Raw genomic sequence first — 8,709 nt, forward strand, 5'->3', positions numbered from 1 at the left:
ATCATGGGAGAGCCAACTCTGCTGTTCTTCCTGCTGTGTAATTTATTTGAGATAAATAGAAGACTTTAGTCCCCAGGGTTATCGAACTCCATCATTAAAATACATTAACTGAAGAAAGCTTTGAACCAAGAATTCCCTTCTTGCCCTAGGTTAGCCTTTATACCAGGTCACAGAAGAAACTGCAGGAAGGTCTCATAATCCCTGTATTTACAGGTGTTTCAGTAGCAACAAATCTACTGCCTTTAGCATCTTTACGTCTGGCTCTCAAAAATGGAAAATGCTGTAAAAATGCAATCTAGAAGGCATCTGCCAGTACAGTAAATATAGCAAAGGGCTGAGCTGCTTCTGCAGCCACAATAACAGCAGTTTTTATTTAGGACCTGTAAGTATTTGTCAGAATCAAAGTAGGAAGCCATTTCATTAAGAGGGAAACTGCCCAGGTCACAGTTGGCCAAAGTTGCAGGTACAGGGTTACCCTGCCAAAAAGTTAGTTGGGTTATAGAAGTGAGGAACCTGATTAAGAGAGACCTTAACAAACACCAAGTTCAGCCAGGGACAATTGGGCTCTCAGTTTCTGAGTTCATACAATCTTAATGTCTTATTGAGCTGAGCATGACTGCATGTTGTCAGTAAAGAAAGGAAAACAAAAAAATTCTTGGAAGCAAACATGCCTCTGTTACTTTGAATTTGCAAAACTATTGACACAATTAAGAGAAACACCTTCCCCTCTGTATTGAGATTACATTACATTCTTTTGGCTACCTAGCTTTCACTGTTTAATGTTCTAGATATCCTTTCTGGTTTATATTGTCCAAAAGTGGCAAGGACTTCAGAAAACAAGTGATTTAGTTCAGTGCCAGAGATGAAATTTTTGGAAAACAGTGTCTTTCTTTCAAACACTTTTTGCGTTTGAAAACACATTTTGTGGCTTGCGCATGGCATTTTTTCCTTTAAAAAAGCCTGTTTCTGACCTTTGAATTTGGTATTTACTTGTGGAGGGCTAACTTCTGCTTCAGCCAGAGTGTTTAGAACATACTAATTTTTCCATTTTTAATTTTTTCCATTTCTTTAACAATGAAGTGGTTTCTTGGTGGTTAAAGATATTGTACTGGCAGGCTTAAATGGATTTGCCACCAAAATAAGTTTGGCTGTAGAAGGATCCCATCTTGATATTTTGTCGTAAGACCTCACTTTTGATTTGGAAGTATAACCTCTGGAGGGAAGAGGTCAACTTTGTCTGCCCTATCCATTTAGTTTTGTCTTTTGCTCTGAGGGTGCCACTTAGTTCCGGTTGTGACAATGGCTGGTCTGATGTGGACACCTGCCTATCAGCCAGTAGGCTGAGGTAACTAATTCATTTCACACCAGCCACCAAGCAGCTGTTACATTACAATGTCTTTCAGTCATTACTGGCAAAGGCAGGATTTGAACCAGTAGACTAAAAGTATTCTTGTATTCCAGAAACCAGTGAAGGCCAGCAGCTGTGCAAACTTCTCACATGCACATCTCCCAGTGCATCTACCTCCTTGCCTGTGAAGTTTGTGGGTTTCCTGCCAGGAGGCTTCTCCAATATACATCATGGATTAGTTAACCAGATTTCTTACAAGTAACAGATTATTTGAAAGTCTGACTTTATCTAAAAATCAGATGCTTTTAAGATATCTCACCATGGGCATCCTGTGGAAGTAACAGAAATTGCTTAATGTTCCTGGAGAAAACACTCAGTTCCTGCTGTTTGCACAAACTACTGCAACCTTTCAGTGCCTGAGGTCCAAATCTCATTCTCTTGATGGTTCACCTTGTTATTGCAGATATTCAACAGCTACCTGGGTCTTCAGTCCTTACTGTTGGCTCCTTTGCTATTTCAGATCTGTGCTACACTGGAGCAGATAGTGCTTGTCACAGGAGTAGAGGTTGTGTCCCACTGCAGATGATTTTCTCTTACACTCTGAATTTCTTTCCTTTTGTTTGTGGCCCCAATCGTTTGAATCTGAAGACAGGAAGGTATGAGGTAGAACAAAGTACAAAAGGATGGGAAGGTAGCAGAAAGTGAAGCATCTGCATTTACCTGTATAAATATTTTATTCAGGTATCACTTAATATGAACTAGTTTTCTGATACTTTTCTCAGGGCAGAAAAGGGTCTGAATTATGACCATTATAGCTTGAAACAGCTATGTGGTTGAGGGAATAATTTTGAAAACTGCTCTTGCTGTCCCGTCTACTTCAAAAGAGTGTTTGGGGCAGTGTTGAGCAGTCCCCATCACAGAACTGTCACACTCAGTTGGTGTGATTGACCAGGTCCTGATGAGGAAAATTATCCTGGAGCCATAGTGACCCCCTAACCCTTTGAAGGGGTCGGGAGAGGGTGCAGTGGTTGGAGAGCGAGAGACCTGCTCTGCGACCGCCTGCAGCACATCAGTCTCTGTAGCTGAGCCAAAGTGCTCACTTCCTATTTTGTTTTCCCGTTTGAATGGCAAAAGAAATGTCACCTGTTTTCTTGTAGCCCTCTGTTATGTGTAGGGAACTGTTGTCGTGGTTCTTAGTATCTAAATTTCTTAAAAGCTGTTTTATGTAGCAGGCAGCTAATGTTAGCTGAGCACTGGCTGAGGTGAGATGAGCCAGGTTTTCTCTGCCTTGCTTCCACAGGTACAGCACCCTTCAGTTAGAGAGTTAAAGGAGCAGTGTAACAGTTAAGCATCTGCTTGCTTGTTTCTTGAAAAGCATGGTTGTTCCTTTCCACGTTACTGATATCTGAGATTATTAAAAGTGAGAGTCATCATTAGTCCAGTTTTTTTTGTTAATGTGATGTCTTATTGCTCAATATATCTTTATTTAGATGAGGAAAGTAAACTAGTTAGTTTGTTTAATTTTATAGTTTTAGTTCATCTTCACCTTTAAGTTACAGTACAATCAGCTCTGCCTGTTCTCTGAGGCATGTTTATTTTTTTGTGGGAAAAGATAGAGCTTCTGAAGAAGCCTGAAAAAAGACAGTTTTGTTTTTTTTTTTTTTTAGAACTCTGTTTTCACAAAGCCTTGGTTTTTGCAAAACCTTCGTTATACACTAAATTGACCCAACAGTGGCCCTTTAAGAGACATGTTGGCAGTTAATCTGTTCTGGTTTACAGCATGTACATTGCTTTAAGAATGACTGGAATTCTAGGGGGAGGGAGAAGGGAAGCTTTGACCTCCATGTGCACATGTGCTGCTGCCAGCATCCCCTTGCTCGTCTCTGTGATTAAATGGATAAATCAAAGAACACCAGCTTCTTTTTCTGTTCTTTCTGCAGTGAGGCTCTCTTTTTATTTATTAGTAGCCAGCATGGCTGAAATACTTCCAAGTGCAAGAGGGAAGGTTTATACCAGTTATTTTGGTGTGGGAGTTGGTAGCCAGCCCAGTTGTTGGAGTTCTAAATTATACTGCTTTCTTTTTCACCAGATCTGAATGCATCAATAAGTTTGCCTCTGTCTTTGGGACCATGCCTCTCAAAGTGGTGGAGCATCGTGCTGACCCTGTCCTGTACAAAGATGACTTTCCTGAGAAACTGAAGAGCTTTCCCAATATAGGCAGCTTATAAAGAGAGAGACAAACCTCAGTGAGGAAAACGACAGCTGAAAAGGTGCTATGAGGAATATAAGGCCCTGAGACAAAGCTTGCTGGAGAGTGGGTTGCATCTGAGGGAGATGGGAATTAATGTTGTTGTCTTCCTTTTGCATTGCACAAAGTTGTAACTGAAATCTGAACAACTGCTTCTCTGTTGCTCACAGAGAATTGAATCTATTTGCGGGTTCTCCAAAAAATGTCAAACGCTTTGACATTTTTGTCCAAAGGAGGCTATGCACCTGAAGAATAAAAAAGAATCTTGCTCTCTGTGGTCTGACTGGCATGACTGACCTCTTCTATCAAATGTGCTGCAAGCTCTCTGCTTAGTGAGCATCCATCCATTGAAAGCAACTGTCTGCAATGTAGAGCTGTTCTCTTTTGGGAGGAGTTGATTTCCTGTGTGGCTGGTGGGCCTCTGTCTTTTGAGCTTTAACTGTTGTCTTAAGTAACTGTGAAACAAATATTTTCTTCTGTAATATGAGACAAATGTTTATTTTTTTACAACATCACAAATGAAAATCTGTTCTCACCTAGTTTAAAGAGCAAAGCATTTTGTGTTACTTGAATTATTTTGATGGAGATGGAGACACAGCAGCTGGGAGGATACTCTCCTTCAAAGCAGAGACCTGCAGGACAGAACTGCAATTGCTGCACTTTCTGTGTAAATCTCAGGTTTTCTGCTGCACTCATGCAAAAGACTCAGACTCTATATCAGAACTAGTTGTATTATGCAGAAAATTATTTGTCTTTAGCCTTCTTATATTTTTTTATTTTCATTATCAAACCAGCAATCAAGTTACAGTTTTATATTGTAGCCATCCATAGGGATGAAGTATGAAATAAATTTTTAATGTCTGAATCCTCTTCAGGAAGCAGCGTACTAATCTGTAAAACACCTATATTTTCAGAAATTCCTAGTCCAAGCTTCAATGTACAGGCAAGTGTGTATGTGTAAGACACTGTTAACGCACACTTACAAACTCCTGTAAGTTACCATTGTTGGAAAAACTATTGTGTCTTTGCTTGTAATTTAAGGAACCCATTGCCACAGGCTGAAACATACAGCTTTAGGAAGTCCTTTGGAGAAGATTTATGTTTCTTAGAGGCATTTGAATTTTTTCACCATAGTGAAATGAACCTCAATGAGAAAACTAAATGCAACAAAATTAGAAATAAAGTTGCCTGGACTGTTACACTTGCCCTTCAGTATTAATAGGGGTCCTAAATTGTGCTGGGAAAGTAATCTCTTTTCTAGCTCCACTGATAAAATATTTGTTACTAGATAAGTGTAATTTCACTGTTTTTGGAACCTCTGTTGCTGCTGGTTACAGACACATCCTACTTGATGGGCTGTTTTTCTGTTACAGTGCAAGCAACCTTATTCCTCAGATTTGCCAAACCCCAAACAATAGGACAAGTGTTAGACATCATGGCTCACCCCCTCTCCTAAGCTGGATACGCAGAAATGACAGAAACCAAATGAAAGTCAGGCTAGAAACAGGAAACATCTGCTCCTATTTGTCTCACCCCCTCTAAGACTTATCTTATTGCCCAATGCAGTGGATGTGCTGTGAATGAAAATCATATTGGAACAATAGCTTTGAGGGGATGCTTCACTTCATAACCTCCCTGGGATGTGCCTGTAAACTGTATCATCTGACTCTCTGGGAGTGTTTAATTACTAGTAAATGGTTTTTGCTGCGCTCTTTGTTTCATTCCTGAGTTGCTATGGGAGCTAAAAGTATAGCTGTTGCAGTGACAACTGATGTCTGCACAGTGGCTATCACAATAGAGGAAGGTTTGTTACTCATTATTTCTCCTTCGCAGCCTTTCAGGTTTATTAACATGAACCTTCTTACTGAATCTTCCTGTTGATTTATGAGCTGATGCTTGAGCATCAGGAGATACCAGCACATTTCCCTTGAGAAGTTTGCTTTAAAGGGTAGCTGTGACAGTGCAGTAGTTGCTTCAGTTTTAGCTGTCCTTTTGGAGCTGATCTCAACTTGGCAGGCCCTAGCAGTTTAACTGAGTTATAACACCTTCTTTACAAAGTTGTGAAGCCACTGTGATTTCTTGATTCTTCCTCAGCAAGCCAGTAAAAAACTTTGTTTTGCACAGAGTCTTAAAAGACACTGAGGATTTTAAATAGTTGGTTGAATATTTTTAGATGTAAGACAGCCAAACCAGTTCTGCTAAGATGACCTATAATCTCCAGTCCATAAAAAAGTAACAAGTCCTTGTGTCCACATCCAGGAGCATCTGAGTATTCTCCCTTTGCACAAAATGTCCAGTGACCCCTAACAATCATGTTTTATCCTTTGGCCTTTTACAGTTGCTTTTATAGGGCCAGCTCATTTACAACCCCATTTGTCTCTGTTTAGTGCCATGGAGAAAATTAGGCAATTGACCATAAAGAAAAATTGTAAAATTGCCTACTTACTTGCTCTCTGCATTTATGATTGTGATGTTCTTGGTGCAAATTCTGTAAAGGTAAGATGTAATTGTATGTCTGATTTGGAAATGGGGTTTTGTCAATCTTTAAATTAAGATAATTTTTAACTTTTCATTGTATATATGATATCCAGAAAAGCTCAATAGTTGTATATTAAAAATTAAATCACATGAGTGTTTATTGTATTTCACTTCTGGATTGGCATAAGGAAACATGAATTAATTCAGAAGGGAGAATTTCAGTGACAAACTCTTTTACTACATAAATCTGTGTTAAACTTGAATATCCACAGTGTACTTTGGAAAGATGTGTCAATACTTTGTCTTTGCCACAACTGGAGTTTGATGGTTGTCTTGAAAACACAGCTTTTTGTTTCCAGAAGTGCTGCAGCGCAGTCCCTGTGGATCATGCCACTAAAGGGCAGTGTGTGCATGGCAAGGGGGGGATGTGCTGCAGGGGCTGCCCTGCCTGTTGTGGGGAATCCTAAGGATGCATTTTTAGCATCACCAACTCTTCTACAATGCATGAGTTTTCCCTTCCTCACAGGTCCACCATTGTATTATAGGATGTGAAAATTTGGGCCCTAATGTTCTGAATGATTCTGTCCTTCCATTTCCAGCTCATGCTCTGGAACCTTTTGACATCCATCATGCTTCTGCTGGTGTGGTTCAATTATGCTTTACTCTAGCAACAAGTTTATCCCTCTTAATTATCCATTCAAGGACCTTTTAAACTCAAGGACCTTGGAGACAGATGTCAAAATAATTGTGAGGTGGGATTTAAGTGGTGTTCAGTACTTCTGACTGGGTTTGCTTTTAGGCTGTGTTGGTGAGTGTTGAGCATTCTAGAAAGATGCTATACTGAGACTCATGAAAATTGATTTAGGTGGGGAATTTTAAATTTAATTTTTAAATGGTTAAATATACCTCCAAGATTTGATATGAATGCCCTCCATAAAAAATGTCTGATGCTTTGAGTACTTCTCACAGGTAGAGTATCTTTTGATTAGGAAGGATCTCAGAATGATTAATGGGTACTGCATAAGTCTGTCCAGCCCTCTGACATGGAAGTTGCTCTCACAACCAAAGCATGATACATGAAAGAAAAATTAAAATTGATGGTGCTGATGAGAAAATGGGATCAGACAGAGTGAGTATAAATTTTTTCATTTTTCTCTTTGGAGATTTGCATACTTAAATTTTACTATGAATGCTGCAAACCATGTTCTTTTGTAAACTAAAATGCAAACTATGTGCAGTTCTTTAGTCATGGATATTCTCATCCATGTACTTGAATCATGAAAAAAGATTCTGCAAACATATCTTTGATTAAATCTATGCTAGAAAATGAGCAATTTTCCAATTGCAATTGGTCCAATTGCTAACTTCAGTCTGATCCTGAAGAGCTGAGAAGAGCAGAGAAAATCCTGGCAAGTATTTCACCTATACTACCTTTTCATTTCAATTTTTAGGCTGAAAATAGTAATTCCTGTTAAAACCTGCCAGAAAATACCAAACACAATACTCTGTAGGATCTGCAAGTTATCCCATGAGCAGGTGGTCACTTCAAATCTCTTGCTAACATTGGCATGTGACAGAGATAGCATTTGCTTAGCAGAAAATTCAGGTAGAACACTTTGGCTTTACTATTGAGTCATAGGTCCTTAAATTGTATCTCATGCTGCTGGAAGTGCTTGTAGGACAGTGTAAGTTGTTTTTATGATGCCTGCCACTGCTGTATCTAAGTGCAAGAAAAGGAGCTTCATGGTCCTCCTGTGTGGGTAAGACTAACCTCTCACTTTTAGCTGCAGGTAAGGAGACAAAGAGAGAGGCAGTCGGATACCCTTTGGAGATGTGTGGGTAAAAACAGGACTGAACACCAGTATCCCAAGCCTGGTATTTAACAGAACAGCTACACTTTTGTCTGAATTGTTGTTTGTTCAGAGTTTTGGGTTCCTCTCTACCAAGGCAGAGGACTGTTAGCTTTGACTTTAAGAATCAGCAGGCTTCAGCAGGGCCTGGCTTGAAGCCATTTAGAGACATTCCTGGTGCACTCTGTGTAATTTCAGCCTGATGGAAATGGCTGTAATGCAGTCCCACCTCTGCTGATCTTCAGGATTCCCCTGTCTGCAGCTTCTTGTGGTTGCTTTGAAAGTGAGTTATGTTTCCCATTAAAGGATAACAGGGACAATTGAGGCAATTACGTGGACTGGCTTGGAGCTAGCAGCACGAAGGGAGTTTTCCAACTGAAAACAGTGCTGCTCAAAAGTTCTTCCTGCAAGGTTGCCTGTTTGCTGTCTTCATTTGTCTGGAAAAGGATCCAGTAATTGTCCTTCAAATTTCCTTTAGTCATGCTAAATGCCTTTTTACTTGCATAAACAGGAAGTGCTCCTGCTCCAGAAAAGCATAACTCTGTGGTGACCATGGACAGAGATCAGTGCAACTTGGTTATGATTTTATTAGGTCTATAAACTTGTGTCAGTGCTCGGTGCCAGACTATGTGGGGGGGATGTTGTGACTAAGAAAATTAGTAATCATTAGCCTAATTATTAAGTCACATCTATTAGATTTTTAACCTAAATTTCAGCTGTGGGGGGCTGGACAAAGGTCAAAGCTGGACCATTTGACAAATGAAGGTGTGAAGAACATGAGATAT

At 39.7% G+C, this 8,709-nt stretch overlaps 1 protein-coding gene across 5 annotated transcripts in view; it reads left to right on the plus strand.

Moving 5' to 3' along the window:
• The window catches only part of EXT2 (exostosin glycosyltransferase 2), a 75,305-nt gene extending 69,081 nt beyond the window's left edge, over window positions 1-6,224 (plus strand). For all 5 annotated transcript variants that reach the window (XM_088057903.1, XM_005522408.3, XM_014252095.2 and 2 more), the window contains one exon: window positions 3,438-6,224. In XM_088057903.1, the coding sequence (XP_087914029.1) occupies window positions 3,438-3,576 (139 nt within the window). In that variant the 3' untranslated portion in view covers window positions 3,577-6,224. The remainder of the gene's footprint in view (window positions 1-3,437) is intronic.
• The last annotated feature ends 2,485 nt before the right edge of the window (window positions 6,225-8,709 follow it).

Source organism: Pseudopodoces humilis, chromosome 7, assembly GCF_049639895.1.
Source record: "Pseudopodoces humilis isolate 2021_Gansu_Grassland_sample_001 chromosome 7, ASM4963989v1, whole genome shotgun sequence".
Taxonomy (NCBI): domain Eukaryota; kingdom Metazoa; phylum Chordata; class Aves; order Passeriformes; family Paridae; genus Pseudopodoces; species Pseudopodoces humilis.